Source organism: Canis aureus, chromosome 19 (genome assembly GCF_053574225.1).
Source record: "Canis aureus isolate CA01 chromosome 19, VMU_Caureus_v.1.0, whole genome shotgun sequence".
Lineage (NCBI taxonomy): Eukaryota > Metazoa > Chordata > Mammalia > Carnivora > Canidae > Canis > Canis aureus.
In genome coordinates, this window is record NC_135629.1 from 51,041,252 (window position 1) to 51,060,460 (window position 19,209).

General features: G+C 45.9%; 1 protein-coding gene across 4 annotated transcripts; it reads left to right on the plus strand.

Annotated features, from left to right (window-relative positions):
- Positions 1-610: 610 nt before the first annotated feature.
- ECSIT (ECSIT signaling integrator) lies at positions 611-18,845 on the plus strand. Of its 4 annotated transcripts, none has more exons than XM_077859857.1 (9): positions 611-759; positions 972-1,111; positions 9,155-9,273; positions 12,475-12,892; positions 13,250-13,473; positions 17,360-17,417; positions 17,534-17,682; positions 17,852-17,957; positions 18,504-18,845. In XM_077859857.1, exons 3-9 carry the CDS (start codon positions 9,178-9,180, stop codon positions 18,752-18,754), a joined length of 1,302 nt encoding a protein of 433 aa, XP_077715983.1. In that variant the 5' UTR covers positions 611-759; positions 972-1,111; positions 9,155-9,177; the 3' UTR covers positions 18,755-18,845. The 4 variants fall into 4 exon arrangements, with proteins under 4 accessions (XP_077715983.1, XP_077715985.1, XP_077715984.1 ...); XM_077859859.1 differs by having other exon boundaries at positions 680-767; XM_077859858.1 differs by having other exon boundaries at positions 744-870.
- The last annotated feature ends 364 nt before the right edge of the window (positions 18,846-19,209 follow it).

A 19,209-nucleotide genomic window follows, 5' to 3' on the forward strand; every position in this document is an offset into this window, starting at 1 on the left:
CTGTTCGGCATAGATTAGCTCAAACTTCAAAAAAATCCCCTGAAGTTATTATAATTGGTCCAGGGTGAGAAAACCCTGGGCACAGATGAGTTAGGCACTAGCCCAGAATCACGGAGCCAATGAGCAGAACTTGTCTCCTTCTCTGCTGTCAGAGCTGTATCCTCACAGCGCTTAAAACTGCGCCTAGCAGGGACGCCTGGTGGCTCAGCGCTTGAGCGTTTGCCTTCGGCCCAGGGCGTGATCCCGGGAGTCCCGCATCGGGCTCCCGGCGTGGAGCCTGCTTCTCCCTCTCCCTGTGCCTCTCATTAATAAATTAAATCTTAAAAAAAAAAAAAAAAAAAAAGTAAGAAAACCCTGCGCCTAGCACACGGTTAGCGCTCAGTAAAGGTTAGTTGAACAAATGAAGGAATCTCATCACTTCTACCTTTAATATCTCATTCCCACATTTCAGGTGGGAAAACCGGAGCCTCCAGGTGGATTCACAGGGCCCCCAAGTCCAGCCTCCCAGCGGGAACGGTCCACTCACTCTCCCCACCGCCCAGCTCTCTGGCGGTAATGGGGGTGGGACCTGGCCCGGTATGAGGCGGGACCAAGGTCTTTCTGCTTTCCTATTGGTGCTCCTCCATTTGGGGCGGGATCTCTCTAAACCCGCGTTCTTGATTTGCTGCTCCCTGGTGGCCCGTGACCTGGAAGCAATCTGGGTAAGATGGCGGCGCCCAGAGTTAAGACAGAGCCGGGCCGGAGTCCGCGGCTTGCCGCGTGAGTATGTAGGTCGCGCGTGGGGAAAGTGAGCTCGAGCTGCTGGGTCCAGGGGGTACCGGTTCTGGGCCGGCAGGGCGGGAGAGCGGCCCAGGGCGACGCAGCTGCAGGGTCAGGGCACCATGACCTTTTGAGGTGCGGGGCTGGGACGTGCTGGGAAAGGACGCTTTCAATGTACTCACGTCCCCACATCCCTAATCTCCTATTTGCAGATGAGACAGCTGAGGCCCAGAGAGGTTAAGGTCCTCTCCCGAAGTCACGCCGCTAGTTGGCAGCTAGGCTGGAATTCGAACCCACGTCAGTCCGTTTCTCCTAAGGAACCCAGAATCCTGACAGCCAGCCCAGAGCTGCTGTAAGTACTCCCTGCCATGGGGTTCAGACTTCTAGATCATAGACGTTTTGTAGAAATTTAGCTCTTCTCCCCCCTTCAACTGATACCTGTTAGGCACCTACCATATACCAGGCACTGTCCAGGTGCTGGAAACACAGCAATGAAGAAGACAGTCTCCGATCTCCTGGGGGAGCCAGGCGTTAAAAAAGTCAGGAGTGGAGGGAACAGGTGATTTCAGATGTTAATAATTGCTAGTAATTCATTCATCAGGGCGATAGGGGCTTTAAATTGGGAGTGGAGTTGTGGTCAGGGGAAGCCTCTCCTTTGAATATAGACCTGAGTGACCAGAGACAGGTGTGGACTGATCTGGGGGGAGAAATTTCCAAACAGAGGGAAAAGCAAATGCAAAGGCTCTGAAACTAGAATAAATTTAGCTTGTTTGAGAAACAGTGTAGCTAGAGCTGCCAGTAATGAGTTGAGTTTGGAGAAGGGGCACCTGGGTGGCTCAGTCGGTTAAGTATCTGCCTTCCGCTCAGGTCATGATCCTGAAGACCTGGGCTGGAGCTCCTGATTGGGCTCCCTGCTCCGTTGGGGGTTGGCTTCTCCCTTAGCTCCTCTCCCTGCTCATGTACTCTCTCTCAAATAAATAAATAAAATCTTTAAAAAAAAAAAAAAAAAGAAGAAGAGTTGAGTTTGGAGACCCTGACTGAGAGGTAGACCCGGACTGAATATTTTAAGTGTAACACTAGCAATTTCTAGTCAGAGAACACTGAATTTAGTTTACATTCTAAAAAGCTCCCTCTGGCCATGGCAGGGAGAATTGACTGGTGGGAAGGCTGGGTAGGTATTAAGGAAAGATCATGGATTGAGGTGGTGGCTTGCAGATGGAGAGAAATGGATGGATTTGAAGTACTCATCAGGACTACTTGGTGAATTGAATGAGGGACATAGTGGACTCAGAAATGACTCCTAGGTCTGTGGCCTGAATGACTAGGAATGGTGGTGTCATTGGGTAGGAGGGGAAGAACAATTTTATTTATTTATTTTTTTTTAATTTTTATTTATTTATGATAGCCACACACACAGAGAGAGAGAGAGAGGCAGAGACACAGGCAGAGGGAGAAGCAGGCTCCATGCACCGGGAGCCCGATGTGGGATTCGATCCCGGGTCTCCAGGATCGCGCCCTGGGCCAAAGGCAGGCGCCAAACCACTGCGCCACCCAGGGATCCCGGAAGAACAATTTTAAGCAGAGATATCATTCTGAAGCAAATGAAGTTTGAGATGGCCAGGTAAATGCTTAACTGACTGAGCCACCCAGGTGCCCCTGGAATGCTTTAAAATGCTGATGCCTGGGCCCTACATTTTAGATACTTTGATTTATTATATACAGGGTATATGGCCTGAGCATAGGGATTTTTAAAAGCTCCCTAGATGATTCTAATATGAACAAAGTTTGAGAACCATTAGTGCTGCCTAAAATGATATAGAGAAGAGAGGAACAAATTGAAAGACACCTCAGACAAATCCAGAATGTGGGACTATTTGCAATTTTACTGCTCAAAGTGTGATTCCCAGACCAGCAGCAGCAGCATCATTTGGAAGCCTGTTGGATGTGTAAGGTCTTTAGCTCTACCCCAGACTTGCTGAACCAAAATCTTCATTTTAACAAGATCCTGGGTGATTTATCTGCATGTTCAAATTTGCAGACATTGCAAACTTTTTTTTTTTAAGATTTTATTTATTTATTTATGAGAGACCCAGAGAGAGAGGCAGAGACAGGCAGAGGGAGAAGCAGGTGATATGGGACTCAATCCCAGGACCGTGGGATCATGAGCTGAAGGCAGAAGTTCAACTGCTGAGTCACCCAGGTGTCCCAGACATTGCAAACTTTATTTTTTTTTTTAAGATTTATTTATTTATTTATTCATGAGATATATATAGAGAGAAGCAGAGACATAGGCAGAGGGAGAAGCAGGCTCCATGCAGGGAGCCCGATGTGGGACTCAATCCTGGGACTCCAGGATCACGCCCTGGGCCGAAGGCCCGCGCTAAACCACTGAGCCACCCAGGGATCCTCCATTGCAAACTTTAAAGAAGGAAGTGGGTCTTGCTTATTGACTGAGAAAAAGCCTGGATTCTAGGAAAATCTAGAATGCCAAGAAAGTGGGAGGAGGGTCTCACCCATGGTGCATGTTTCTGAGAAATTGAGCAAAATGAGGCCTAAGAAATAATCATTGGCTTTGGTAAGTGTAAAACACAAAAGGGAACTTTATAAATGATGTCAGTGAAATGGTTGGGGCAGCAGCCAAGCTTGAGAGGGTGAAGAAGCATAGTTTGTATATGTATATACCTCTTGGGAGAAGCTTTGCTGTGAAAAGTGCAGAGATGTGGAGCAAAACCTGGAGGGAGTCTCTGGGACAAGATGGGAGATGCTAGAGAAAGTTCAAATGGTAATAATAATCCAGACACTTCCCAGCTCATTTTGTGAAGTCAGCATTCCCCGATACCAAATCAGACACTCAAAGAAAACTACACACCATTATCTCTTATGAATATAGATGTAAAACTCCTTAACAAAATAACTAGCAGACCAAGTTTTCGCAACATACAAAAAGGATTATACACCATAACCAAGTGGAATTTGTCCAGAAATTGCAAGATTAGTTTAAAATCTGGAAATCAGTTAATGTAATATGTCATATTAATAGAATAAAAGACAAAAACTACATGATTGTTTCCATAGATGCAACAAAAAGTACTTCACAAAATCTGCTACCCTTTCTGATGAAAACCGTCAACATCTAGGTATAAAAAGGGATTTTTTTTTTTTTAAGATTTGTATCTATTTATTCTAGAGAGAGAGAGAGCATGAGAGTGGGTGCAAGCTGGGGAAGGAGCAGAGGGAGAGGGACAAGCAGTCTCCACGCTGAGCACAGAGCCCAATGCAGGACTCAATCCCATGACCCTGAAATCAAGACTTGAGCTGAAATCAAGACTCAGATGCTAGACTGACTGAGCCACTCAGGCACCCCTAGAAGGGAATTTCTTTCACCTTATAAAGGCCATTTATGAAAAACTCATAGCTCACATCATACTTAATGATGAAAGACTGGATACATTTCCCCTAAGATCAAGAATAAGAAAAGGATATTTACTCTTGCCACTTCTTCTTCTTCTTTTTTTTTTTTTTTAAGATTTTATTTATTTATTTGAGAGAGAGAGAGAGAACATGAGCAGGGGGTGAGGAGAGGGAGAAGGAGGCTCCCTGCTGACCAGGTAGCCCAACTTGGGGCTCAGTCCCAGGACCCTGAAATCATGACTTGAGCTGAAGGCAGATGTTTAACCAACCGAACCACCAGGAGCCTCTATTCCTGCGACTTCTATTTGACATTGTACTAGAGGTTCCAGCAAGGGCACTGGGGAAAGGAAAACACATCCAGTTTGGAAAGGAAGAGGTAAAACTATATTTGCACGTGATGTGATCTGGTATATAGAAAATCCTAAAGAATGCAGTAAAAAGCTATTAAAACTAATAAGTGAGTTCAACAAAGTTGCAGAATATAAGATCAATATATAAAAATAATTTGTGGGATCCCTGGGTGGCGCAGCGGTTTGGCGCCTGCCTTTGGCCCAGGGCGCGATCCTGGAGACCCGGGATCGAATCCCACATCGGGCTCCCGGTGCATGGAGCCTGCTTCTCCCTCTGCCTGTGTCTCTGCCTCTCTCTCTTTCTCTCTGTGTGACTATCATAAAAAAAAAAAAAAAAAAAAAAAAAAAAAAAGCCAGACCCTGTATCTAGTATGGAGGGTTTGTTTGTTTAAAATAAATAAATAAATAAATAAAATAAAAATAAAAATAAAAATAATTTGTATTCCTATACGCTGACACTGAACAATGCAGAAATGAAATTAAGAAAACAATCCCATTTGTAATAGCTTCATAAAGAATGAGACATGAATAGGGGCTCCTGGCTGGTTCAGTTAGTAGAGCATGCAGTTCTTGATCTCAAGGGTTGTGAGTTCAAGCCCCATGTTGAGTGTAGAGATTACTTAAAAATAAATCTTAAAAAAAAAAGGAAATATAAATAAATTTAACAAAATAAGTAAAAGATTCATATGCTGCAAGCTATAAAATATTCTTAAGAGAAGTTAAAGATGATTTAAATAAATGGAGAGGTGGCCCATGTTCATGGATCAGAAGACTTAATATTATTAAGTCAAGTCTTATATTATTATTATTATTATATTCCTAAACTGACCTATAGACTCAATATAATCCCTATCAGAATCCCTCTGACTTTCTTCAGACATTGACAACTGATTCTAAAACTTATATGCAATAGCAAGGGACCCAGAATAGCCAAAACAATTTTGTAAAAAAAAGAACAGTTTGAAGACTTATAGTTCCTGATTTTAAAACTTAACAAAACTAGGGATGCCTGGGTGGCTCAGCGGTTTGGCGCATGCCTTTGGCCCAGGGCATGATCCGGGGTCCCAGGATTGAGTCCCACATCAGGCTCCCTGCATGAAGCCTGCTTCTCCCTCCACCTATGTCTCTGCCTCTCTCTCTCTCTCTCTCTCTGTGTGTCTCTCATGAATAAATAAATAAAATCTTTTTAAAAAAATAAATAAATAATAAAACTTACAAAACTTATAATAATCAAAATGGTGTGGTGCTGGCATAAGATCCAACATACAGATCAATGGAATTGGGAGCCCAGAATTAAGCCCTTACATTTATGGTCAATTGATTTTCAGCAAGAATGCCAAGACAAAAGAGTACACACTTATGATAAGCACTGAGTAATGTATAGAATTGTTGAATCACTATACTAATAGTTTAGTATTAGTTTCACTGGAAACTAATACAACTGTGTTAACTATACTGAAATTAAAATTTTAAAACTTAATTTTAAAAAAAGAATGCCAAGACAAAAAAAATGGGGGAAAGAACGGTCTCTTAAACTAATAGTACTAGGACAACTGGATATCCACTTGAAATGAGTACCTTTTTCACATCATACATAAAAATTCAAGGTGGATAATAGGACTAAATGTAAGAGCTAAGACTAGTAAACTCTTAGAAGAAAATATCAATAAATCTTTTTTTATTTTTTTAATTTAACTTAATTTTCTAATATTTTTTTAATTTTTATTTATTTATGATAGTCACAGAGAGAGAGAGAGAGAGAGAGAGAGAGAGAGAGGCAGAGACACAGGCAGAGGGAGAAGCAGGCTCCATGCACCGGGAGCCCGATGTGGAATTCGATCCCGGGTCTCCAGGATCGCGCCCTGGGCCAAAGGCAGGCACCAAACCGCTGCGCCACCCAGGGATCCCCAATAAATCTTTTTTAAAAATTTATATTATTTGAGAGAGAGGGAGAGCATGGGGGGAGGGGCAGAGGGAGAGGGAGGAGGAGTCCCAAGCAGACTCTACACTGAGCATGGAGCTTGATGCAGGGGCTCAGTCTTATGACCCTGAGACCATGACATGAGCCCAAACCAAGAGTCAGACACCTAACCAGCTACATCACCCAGGCACTCGAACATACCAGTTAGTATATGACCCTGGCCTCAGCACTGGTTTTTTAGATACAATATCAAGATCATAGCTATAAAGAAAAACATAAATTGAACATCATCAGAATAAGACTTGTGCTGGAAACAGGAACATCAAGAAAGTGAAAAGAGGACCCAAGGAATGGGAGAAAGTATTTGTAAATCACAAGGGTTAGTATCCAGAATATATAAAGAACTCTTACAACTCAGTGAATAAAAGGTAAGTGGCCCAATTTGTTAAATGGATAGAGGATCTAAACACACATTTTTCCAAAAAAGAAACCCGATGGCCGGGCAGCCCAGGTGGCTCAGCGGTTTAGTGCCGCCTTCAGCCCAGGGCGTGATCCTGGGGACCTGGGATCAAGTCCCATGTCGGGCTTCCAGCATGGAGTCTGCTTCTCCCTCTGCCTGTGTCTCTGCCTCTCTCTCTGTGTCTCTCATGAATAAACAAATAAAAATCTTTTTTAAAAAGTTAGGTTCTGGGGACGCCTGGGTGGCTCAGCGGTTAAAGCATCTGCCTTCAGCCCAGGGCGTGATCCTGGAGACTTGGGATCGAGTCCCACATCGGGCTTCCAGCATGGAGTCTGCTTCTCCCTCTGCCTGTGTCTCTGCCTCTCTATCTGTTTCTTGAATAAATAAATAAAATCTTAAAAAAAAAAAAAAGAAAGAAAGAAAGAAACCCAATGGCCAATAAGGACATGAAAAGATACTTGGCATCAATTTTTAGGGAAGTGCAAATCCAACCTTGAGATATCACTTCACACTCACTAGTGTGTCTAATCAATAAGACAACAGGGGCACCTGGGTGGCTCAGTGGTGATCCTGAGGTCCTGGGATCGAGTCCCGCATCAGGCTTACTGCAGGAAACATGCATCTCCCTCTGCCTATGCCTCTGCATCTCTGTGTGTGTGTGTCTCATGAATAAATAAATAAATAAATAAATTTAAAAAATAAAAAAGACAAAAGAATTGTCAAGGGTATAGAGAAATCGGAACCCTTATGTATTGCTGGGGAGAATATAAAATGGTGTGGCCACTTAGAGAACAGTTTGGCAGGGGCGCATGGCTATGTCGGTTGCTACACTCTTTTTTTTTTAAAGATTTTATGTATTTATTCATGATATAGAGAGAGAGGCAGAGACACAGGCAGAGGGAGAAGCAGGCTCCATGCCGGGAGCCCAACGCAGGACTCCATCCCAGGACTCCAGGATCATGCCCTGGGCCAAAGGCAGGCGCTGAACCACCCAGCCACCCAGCACGCGACTCTTGATCTGGGGTTCATGAGTTCAAGCCCCATGTTGGGTGTAGAGCCTACTTAAAAAAACAGTTCAGCGGTTCCTCAAAATGTTAGACATAGAATTACCATATGTCTCAGCAATTTGACTTCTATGTATATACCTAAGAGGTATGTAAACACCTGTTCACACAGAACTTCCACACAAGTGTTCATAGCAGCATTAGTCATAATAGTCAAAAGGTGGAAACAACCCCAAATGTCCATCAATTGATGAAGGGATAAACAAAACATAGTTATATTTGTATAATGGAATTTTTTGGCAATTAAAATGAACGAAGTCTGATACATGCTATAACATGGATAAACCTGAAACCCCTACTAGACTCCGTTTATATGAACTACCTAAAGTAGGCAAATTATAGAGACGGTAGGTTAGTGGTTGTCTGAGGGAAAATGAAAGGTACTGCTGATGGGTATAGGTTTTCTTTTTTGGGTAACAAGAACGTTCTAAAATCAGATTGCAGTAATAGTTGCATGACTCTTATTCTAAAAAAACATTGAATTGGGGCACCTGTGTGGCTCAGTTGGTTGAGTGTCTGCCTTTAGCTCAGGTCATGATCCCAGAATCCTGGGATCGAGCCCCACATCGGGCTCCCTGCTCAGCAGAGAGCCTCTCCTTCCCTCTGTGCTCTCTCTCACTTCTCTGTCACTATCTCTTTCTCTCAAATAAGTGAACAAAATCTTAAAAAAAGAAAAATTGAATTTTATCCTTGAAAAAGATGAATTACATGATATGTGAATAAAGCTGTTTTTTTTTTTTTTTTTTTTTAAGCGTTTGGGTGGCTCAGTTGGTTAAGCCTGTGACTATTGTTTTGTTTTCTACTGAGGTCAGGATCTCAGAGTCATGAGATCGAGTCCAGAGTCGAGCTCTGCACTGGGCATGGAGCCTGCTTAAGTTTCTCTCCCTTTCCCTCTGCCCCTCCCCCTACTCATGTGCATGCTGTCTCTCTAAATTTAAAATAAATAAATCTTAAAAACACAAAAAAGATCCAGTAGGGAGGGGGACCATGGCAGGGGCAAATTCCTCAAGATACTGGAGTGTTTAGCCCCATAAAGTAGGGATGCTTGATTGTAACAGCGGTTTAAGTCCATCTTGCGGATGAGACCAATGGGGCTGGTGAGTTAGAACATGGTCTCTGCCCATGAGGGGTCTCATTTCTGTTAGCAGGTCGGCTTCCAGGCTGATGCTGTCTTTCCTCTCTTGGCCAGGTGGCTGTCTGACGAGCAGCGGCATGAGCTGGGCCCAAGCCATCCTGCTGGCCCGGGGCCTCTCTTGGGGCTGGGGAGGCATCTGTGGGGCTGCCCTCACTGGAGCCCCCTTCTCTCAGGTAACCACTGGCTGAACAGTTGTCTGGTCCCATCAGCTGGCCTATGTGGTCTGAGGGTCAGATGAACTGCCTTACTCATTTTAAGAAGTGCTGCTGCCCATGTGGGTAAGGGGGTTGAATTTGGAAATGATATAAGCTAAATAGATTCGAGTGGTGACTGTAAGTAACTCCTATATCCATTTGTAAAGATGTGAGCAGAACACTGAATTTCCATCCCTTCCCAGAGTGACCAGATGGCCCAAGCCCATCAACAGGTATAGACAGCAGCAACAGTGAGGGTGGCAGTAATGATAATAATCAGGCATACCTTGCTGTATTGTGCTTCATAGATAATGTGGATTTTTTTGGGTTTTGGGCTTTTACAAATTGAGGGTTTGTGGCAACCCTCCATTGAGCAAGTCTTTTGGGGCCATTTTCTGACATTTGCTCATTTCACATCTCTGTGTCACATTTTGGTAATTCTTGCAGTATTTCAAACCTCCTCATTATTATCATGTGTGTTATGGCGATCTGCAAGCAGCGATTATGACCTGCTGAGAGCTCAGATGCTGGTTAGCATTTTTAGCACTATTTTTTAGTTAAGGTACATACGTTTTTGTAGAGATAATGTTATTGCACACTTTTATAGACTACAGTATAGTGTAAACCTAACTTTTCTGATGCATTGGGAAGCCAAAAAACTCATATGACCCCTTTATTGTGATATTTGCTTTATTGTGGGGGTCTGGAACTGAACCCTCCATATTTCCAAGATGTGCCTGTGCCAGGCCCTGCGCCCTGGTGTTTATTTACATTATCTTGTTTGTGGTTGTGATGTCTCCCTTTCCTGTCTGATTTTTGATCTGTGCATCTACCACCTGTAGAATTAGTTGTGTACAATTTCATTTTAAATGGACACTTTTGGTAGGATACTATCCACACAGGGGTTAGCAAACATTTTCATAAAGAGTCAGATAGTAAATACTTTTGGTTTTACAAGCTACACAGTCTCTGTTAAAACTACTTGACTCTGCCAGTGTAGAGCAAAAACAACCCCAGGGACATAATGAATGTGCCTGGCTGTATTCTAAATACAACTTTATTGGGATCCCTGGGTGGCGCAGCAGTTTGGCGCCTGCCTTTGGCCCAGGGCGCAATCCTGGAGACCCGGATTGAATCCCACATCGGGCTCCCGGTGCATGGAGCCTGCTTCTCCCTCTGCCTGTGTCTCTGCTTCTCTCTCTCTCTGTGTGTGTGACTATCATAAATAAATAAAAATTAAAAAAAAACAAACATGAATGCCTTTAAAAAAATAAAAATAAAAAAAAATAAATACAACTTTATTGACAAAAGCAGGCAGCTGGCCATATTTGTCCCCCCAGCAGCCTCCACTCCCCACCCTGGGGAACAAGGTCTGCTTGACCCAAGGGAAACACCATCATAACAGATGGGGAAACTGAGGCCTGAGCAGTGAAATGAGATGTGGGCGCCACCTAGCAGAGGACAGTCAAGCCAAGATTCCCGCTGACTCCAAAGTCTGCATTTTTTTTTTAAAGATTTTATTTATTTATTCATGAGAGACACAGAGAGAGAGAGAGTGGCAGAGACACAGGCAGAGGGAAAAGCAGGCTCCATGCAGGGAGCCTGACATGGGACTCGATCCTGGGTCTCCAGGATCACACCCTGGGCTGAACGTGGCGCTAAACCGCTGAGCCACCCGGGCTGCCCTGCATTTTCTTTTTTCTTTTTTTCTTTTCTTTTTTTTTTTTTTTTTGCATTTTCTTTTTTAAACTCACTTATTGAGATATATCTTTTGAATAGATAACCTGGTTAGTTACAGTGGGCAGTTCAAATAATTCTAGGGCTATACCATGACAAGATTCTGTCCCTCTTTTGCTTGGTCACCACTTAACTCCCCTCTCTCGAGGCAAGAGATGTTTACAGGAGCATTTCCTGTAGATGCATTTCCTCCCAGAGATAGTTTACAGGAGCAAAAAAATGTATATACCCACAGTCAACTCTCATTATCCACAGTAGTTAGTTTTATAAAGTGGCCGCATACCCTGAATTAGTGGATACCCAACTACTGCTTCCAGGGAAATAAGGGGTAGGCTCCTGTGAGCCTCTGCTCACATAATCATCAGCCAGTCAATACAAACCTGTGTGTGTGTGGGGGGGGAGGGGTGTATGTTTCTGTTTAAATACATCTTATTTGATATGTATCGTTGATTCATGAACATTGAACTCCCAGCCACCAGCACTATAACTCATGCCTGAATGAAGCTCATCTACCCCGTGTTATTTTCTCTATAAGGAGTAGCAGAGCCTTCTTGCAGGGAAGAACACTAATCAGCCCTTCAGCAGTATGCTTGGGGGCCATTTTAGCGAAATCCACCAACAAAAAGATGTGAAAAACATAGACTAAATAAAATCTCTAAGAGGACACTTGTTGACAGCATGTGAGCCAAAACAAGAAGGCCAAGCGTTGCCTTTTTCGATCTCAGTTAGGAATGAACAGGGCTTGGGCGACTCAAATTGTTCAGTGCCCTGCATGTGTCTTCGAGTGACCAGGAAAGTGTTAAGAGTATTGACTCTTAGATTACAAATCATTTGTTAGCAAGTTGGTAAATTTGCAACTAATGAATCCACAAATAATGAAGACCTATTGTATATATAAGGTGGTGAGGTTTTCTTACACCTCTGGGAACTTATTCTACACATCGTGTCACACGTCGCTTTTTTTTTGTTTGTTTCATGATATACCTTGGACTTGGTACTGGGTCACACACAGGACCCTCCTCAGGGGCTCTCATAGATGCAGGGGCTCCTTGTCCAGGTTCATGGCCATTTGCTGAACCATTTCCTTGCTGATGCACATTGGGACCGTTTCCACTGCTACAGTGGACATACAGAAGTCATTTGGCACAGGTTTGTTTAGACCTGTCAGATTTACAAACCAGACACAGGGTCACTGCCTCAGAGGGTGTGTGTTTGTCCTGGTGATTGTGGCCAAGTGGCCTCCACTTGAAACCAAGTGGTTTCACTGTTGTTTTCTCACACTTTGTAACGGTGACTAATCTTAGGCTTGGAACCACAGTACCACACTTCCCCAGAGGCACTTAGGGATGCCCATTGGCATGTCCTCCAGGAGAGAGCCAGCCTGGGAGTCCTCCCCGGGGCCCTGGGAGGTGCCAGATCCCAGCAGCGATTTTCTGTCCCCAGGCACCTCTCTGGGCCCCACGGGGCCTCCACCGCAGCGCAATCGCCTGTAACTCTGACTCATGGCTGGTCCCTCCCTCGCCTGAGCCCCCGAAGGGACCCCCGAAGGCCCTGGCCCCCCACGAGGAGCTGTTTACACAGGCACTGGGAGGCACGCGGGACAAGGCGAACTTTGTGCGGGCTGTGCAGAACTTTGGGCAGCATAACGTGTACAAGCGGGGCCACGTGGACTTCATCTACCTGGCCCTGCGCAAGATGCGGGAGTACGGCGTCGAGCGAGACCTGGCCGTCTACAACCTGCTGCTTGACGTCTTCCCCAAGGAGGTCTTCCGGCCTCGAAGCATCTTCCAGACCATGTTCATCCACTATCCTCGGCAGCAGGAGTGTGGAATTGCTGTCCTAGAACAAATGGAGAGCCATGGTGAGGCCAGCAGGCTCAGGGGTGGGGAGTGTGTTACTTCCTTCTCCCAGGCCTTGGGCCCCTTCACCACTCCATGGCTTTGACTTGTCTTTTCTCTCTCCATCTGTCTGTTTGGCTGGGCTGACCCTCCTCCCCCTCCCTCATCTCTCCTGTTTCTCATGTCTTTCCTGTCTCCCTCTGACTTTTCCTTTCAATTCTAATTCTGTTCCCCCTTGTCATCCATCCCCTGCCTTCAATTCTTCCTGTCTCTGGTTCTTTCCATCTGGCCCTACTCCCAATTCCTTCTTGGTCCTGGTTCCTCTGCCCCTCTCCATATCCCATGTCTCTGTCTCCTCTTCTCCCTTCTGCCTAATGCAGGTGTGATGCCCAACAAGGAGACCGAGTTTCTACTGCTTCAGATATTTGGACGTAAGAGTTACCCTATGCTCAAGTTCATACGCATGAAGCTCTGGTTCTCCCGCTTCAAGAATATCAACCCTTTCCCTGTGCCCCGGGACCTGCCCCAGGACCCTGTGGACCTGGCCAAGCTGGGCCTGCGGCACATGGAGCCCAACCTCAACGCCACAGTCACCATTTACCAGGTACCCACCCCTGTCCCACACCTGCGGCCACAGCCACACTCCCAGGCTGGGTGGGCTCCCTCACTCACCCTGAGTGATTGTTGTGAAACATGAGCCCTCACCAAAGTCCCCTGGCCCTCACTCCTCACTGCAGCTTCACCTCTGACCTCTGCTCCTACCTTTCTCCCCACAGTCTATATCTGAGCATCTGTCTTCCTTTCTGGTCCTCAAGCCTTCCTTTTTTTTTTTTTTTTTTTTTAAGATTTTATTAATTTTTCTTTCTTTGAGGGTGGTTAGGAGAGGGGGAGGGGGAGAACCTTAAGCAGACTCCATGCTGAGCAGGGAACCTGACACGGGGCTTGATCCTACAACCCCAAGATCATGACCTGAGCCAAAATCAAGAGTTGACACTTCGACTGAGCCACCCAGGCATCCTGGTTCTCAAGCATTCTAGCCTTAGTGCTCACGGCTCCCTCTGCCGGGAACATCCCTCCCCAGGACTTCATGTTCTTCCAGTCTCAGCTATGCCATCCCTTCCTCAGGATCCCCTTCCTGACCACCCTGGCTGGGGCACTGGGTGCCTGGCTTGGTTGCTCATTCTCCATGACTCAGTTTCCCCTGTGTCTCCCAAGGCTCAGCACAGGGTCTGGCACAAAGCTGAGCTCAGCAGCTGTTTGTTGAATGACTAAATGAAATAGTCCACATACACATACACACACCCAGTGTCCTAGGGGCCCCACTCATACCAGACCACATGGAGGATCCTGTGGTCCTGGAGGCTGACACTAGATAACAGACAGTTTCTCTCAGAGCTTCTGGTTCAGAGATGGAGCACTGAGGGCTGTGGGAGCCCAGAAGAGACAGAAGGAAGGGGTTCCTGGAGGAGGTGAGGGCGAGCTGCACTTGGGCGGGACAAGAGAGGCAAGGAGAGCATTCTGGAATGGGGAGGAACGGGGAGCAGCATGGGCTTGGGTTCAGAGGACAGCTGGGGGATGCAAAAAGGGCTTCCTCTAGCCAGTGCTGGGGGTCGGGGTGGGGGAAAAGGGGCATGGAGCCACCAGGCTAAAGAGTGTGGTTTGAAACTGTTGGTGGGGAGGGAACCACCGGGAAGTTTTAAGAAGAGGAAGGACTGGGTGGGAGCCATGTTTCTGGAAGGAGTTTGGGTTTTGGAAGCACCTTCTGGTGGTCACATGGATGGTATTTGATGGGGGGCAGGGGTAGGGGTGGGCAGAGGACCTGAGGGATTAGGACAGTGGGTAATGTGATGTCCAGGAGAGAAAGGACAGAGGGACAGAGACTTGGCCTGGAGCATAATGCAGAGGAAAGGTAGTCTTTAACTCATTTTTTCATTTTGAAAAGTAAAGCATTAGAAACCAAACTGTACTCAAGAACACACAATGAAGACTCCTCTCGTAGTCTGGCCCCTCAGTCCCCAGGCTCCTTCCCCAGACATGACCAGGTCTATGTCTCCTTCCAAAGAGATCCTATGCATTTGCAAATAGTTATATTCTTTGTATGTATTCTTATCTCCCCTAATTATGAAAAGTACATACAGAAAGATTGGAAACATGGTAAAATGATCACCAGCACCACCTAGATTTAGAATGGGAACAATCCAAGACCCCATCAAGAGGGCATTGTCTATGAAGATTATTACACCTCAGTCAAATTGGTTAAAAAAAAAAAAAAGGTGAAAAGTTGAAGTTCATTCAGTGGTACATTAAGCTTCTTCAGTGTGAAGGGAGGGGAAATAAATGTGTACCTGTTTGCCTATTTTCAGAAAAATAAATAATGCAAAGATAAATCTGAAATGGATAGAAACAATTATCTCTGGGCTCGTGGAGGAGATAGGTAGAACAGGAGTGGAAGAGAGACATCTATTTAATATGGATTGACTTTTAAACTATGAAAATGTTTTAGTGTATTTTTTTAAATCAAAATGGGGAGGGAATTCCACCAAAATTGAAACAGACAAAAACAAATAGAAAACTTCTTCCAAGTCTGTTGTCCAACTGCCCATCCTTAGTAGCTTCTGTTCTAAGAACAAACATATGTATAGAGAAATCCTAAGCTTAATCTCATAGCGTTACGGTTAGCAGTAATATCAAAACTATTTCTGTAGTTTGATGGATAAGTAAGTGCATTACTGTTGATAGGAACCAAGATTTCTAGTGTGAGAAAAAGAGAGATAAAAATATACAAAGAAATGTTAAAGAAGAAAAAAAGAGAACTCCATAGTGTGAAATTATTTTTCACAGTGTGAAATTTATTTATTTATTTATTTATTCATTTATTTATTTATTTATTTATTTATTTTTTCATGGTGTGAAATTTAAAATGAAAAAATCAGTATTGGGGCACCTGAGTAGTTCAGTCGGTTAAGTGTCTGACTCTTGATTTCAGCTCAGGTTATGATCTCAGGGTTCTGAGATCAAACTCCATGTCAGGCTCTGAGCTGGGTATGTGAAGCCTGTTTAAAATTCTCTCTCTCCCTCACCCCTCTCACTCCCCCACCCCGCCCTGCACATGCTCTCTTTCTTCCTAAGAAAAAGAAAAAAAAAAAAAGTATAGGTGCCTGAGTAGCTCAGTTGGTTAAGCGTCCAACTCTTGAACTCAGCTCAGGTCTTCACCTCAGGGTTGTGAGTTCAAGCCCCGTGTTTGGCTCCACAGTGGATGTGGAGCCTACTTTAAAAAAAAAAATCGGGGGCAGCCCGGGTGGCTCAGTGGTTTAGCGCCGCCTTCAGCCCAGGGTGTGTGATCCTGGAGGCCCAGGATCGAGTCCCACGTCGGGCTCCCTGCATGGAGCCTGCTTCTGTCTCTGCCTCTCTCTCTGTCTCTCTCTCTCTCTCTCATGAATAAATAAATAAATTTTTAAAAAATAAGTATAATTATATTACTCAGTAAAAAGGCCCAGGAGCAAAACATACTTTTTCCTTCTCTAAGAAACTGATACTTTATTTATTTATTTATTTATTAAGATTTAAATTTATTTATTCATGAGAGACACAGAGAGAGAGAGAGAGAGGCAGAGACACAGGCGGAGGGAGAAGCAGGCTCCATGCAGGTTGCCCAATGTGGGACTCATCCCAGGACTCCAGGATCACGCCCTGAGCCAAAGATAGGCGCTGAACCGCTGAGCCACCCAGGCATCCCAAAACTGATACTTTAAAAATGTTTCTCTAGTAGCACAGATGTACACATATTCTCCACCTTGCCTTTTGCTGTTTTCCCTTAAGAATATGACTGGGAGCCCGTTCTATGACTATACCCATTGACTCACCTCAGTTTTTTTTAACTTGGTGGATGATCGTTGTCTACTCTCAGACATTTCAATTAAAGAATATATGCATTTTTATTTTTTTTTTTTTTTTTTTTTTTTTGTATATATGCATTTTTAAAATTAAATTTCATTTGGTTTGGTTTTTGAATCACGGCAGTATATAAACTCAGAAAGATATAAAAAAGATTTTCTTTCCTCCCTGTTTTCTACAGAGGCAAAAACTGAGTTGCTCCTGTGTCTCCTTCTTGGAGTATACTGTACATGTGAAATTATTCTTTTTAAAACTTCACAGTAAGCATGGAGCATTTACTATGTGCCAGGCACTGTTCTCAGCATTTTAGAACCATCTAAATTAAGTGCTGTTATCCTCATTTTGCATCTGGAAAAACAGGCACACAGGTACACTGACTTGACCTCAGTCACAATGGCAGTGGCAGATCCCGGATTTTAGCACAGGTAGGCAGACTCCAGGGTTCCCTCTGTGTGCACATCTGAAATGTCCGCAGCTAATGCCAAATTGGATCAAAGTAAGGAAGGGATGGGCTTGAGGGATGGGTAGGAGTCCCAAAGGAGCCCTGAATTCACAAGCTGGGAGTCACAAGCTTCCACCCCTACTCCTCCTTGCAGATGCCTTCTTCCAAAGACTCCACAGGTGCAGCAGATCCCACCGAGCCCCACATTGTAGGTAAGGCTCTGGCATGAGGTGGCTGGATTCTCACCAGGCCTGCTGGGTGGGCTCCCTAGGCCTTTGGGCAGAGCCCATCAGCCAGGGCCCCCTGGCCATATGTGTCTCCACACCAGGAATCCAGACTCCTGATCAGCAGGCTGCCCTGGCCCACCACAACCCAGCCCGGCCTATCTTCGTCGAGGGCCCCTTTTCCCTTTGGCTCCGAGACAAATGTGTCTATTATCACATCCTCAGAGCTGACTTGCTGCCTCCTGAGGAGAGGGTAAGGGCCCAAAGCATGCATAGGGGGCATCACCCCAAGGGCTCCTCTGAGGAGGGCTCCTTGAGGTCTCAGAGGTGCAGGTGAAAGGGGTAGGGATAGCTCCTGGTTTGGGGAGGTAGGCTGCAAATCCTGAGCCTCTGACCCTGCTGTACCTGCCTCCCTGGGGTAGGAAGTGGAGGAAATTCCGGAGGAATGGAATCTCTACTACCCAATGCAGCTAGACCTGGACTACGGAAGGAGTGGCTGGGATGACTACGAGTTTGACATCCATGAAGGTAAAACTGGGATGGGCAGTGTTCCAAACATTGGACAGGATGAGGCCTCTGGGGTGGAAGGGTGGCACCCAGGCTGATACCCAGAGCAGTTGCCACATGCAGACCCAGTAGATGTCCAAGTACACACACACACACACACACACACACACACCACTCCCCAGGGGCTCCAGGCCTGTCAGCCCTTGGTCATAGAACATCTCTGTGCTGGCTACTGAGTATGACCAGGACAGGCCAAGTCCATGCCCTTGAGCAGCTCTGGGCCATAGGGAAACAGGCAAGTTAAGTTATATTCTTGGGGCCTCAGGGGAGGAGCACACCACCCAGCATCGGGTGGGATGCAGGGAGGACTTCTTGGTGGAAGGCTGAAGAACCAGGAGGCATCACTCAGGTGAAGCATGGGGTTGGCAGTCTAGGCAGAGGGGATATCTTGTGCAAAAGCTTTGACGCACAAGAAACATCCCACCTGTGGCCTAGAAGGGGTGCAGGCATGGGGATGCTCCTCCAATCCACACTGAACAAACTCTGAGCACCTGTTTCTTCCAACAGTGGAGGAAGGCCCTGTCTTCGCCATATGCATGGCGGGTGCCCACGACCAAGCCACGCTGGCCAAGTGGATCCAGGGCTTACAGGAGACCAACCCAGCCCTGGCCCAGATCCCTGTGGTCTTCCGCCTGGCAGGGTCCACCGGGGAGCTCCTGGGGTCATCCTCGGGGCTGGAGGATCCGCCCCCGCCCCCACCAGAGGGCCAGGAAGAAGAGGAAGACAATCAGCAGCGGCAGCAGCAGGGCCAAAGCTGAGCTTGGGCTGTCACCAGCACAAGCTGTGGACTGGTGTGATAGCATGAGATGCCTTTTGAGTGTACAGCAAATAAAAGTTTTCCGTCTTGGGGCTGCCCTCTCTCTTCTCTAGCAGCGTGGCGTCTCTGTCCCTTTAATGCCTGGTGGCCTGGCTTTTCAAGGGATCTGCGGCATCCTGGACGGACAGATCGGACCCAGGCTTTCCCTCTGCCTTCACCTGACAGCGCCTACCCTTCCCGTCATCCCCAGGATGCATTCAGGATGAGGCGTGGCGAGGGGAGCCCCTACGTCCCAGGGTCTACACGTCCATCTAGGTCCTTCTTCCCGAGGCAGGCCTCAAACCTCAGCCCCTCTCTCGGTCTCAGCAAAGTCAAAAAGTTTAACCGAGAAAAAGAGTAGAAGAATGGGTTGGTGCGAGCGCTTGCGCGCATGCGCAGTTTCTGCTCTCGGTCTCC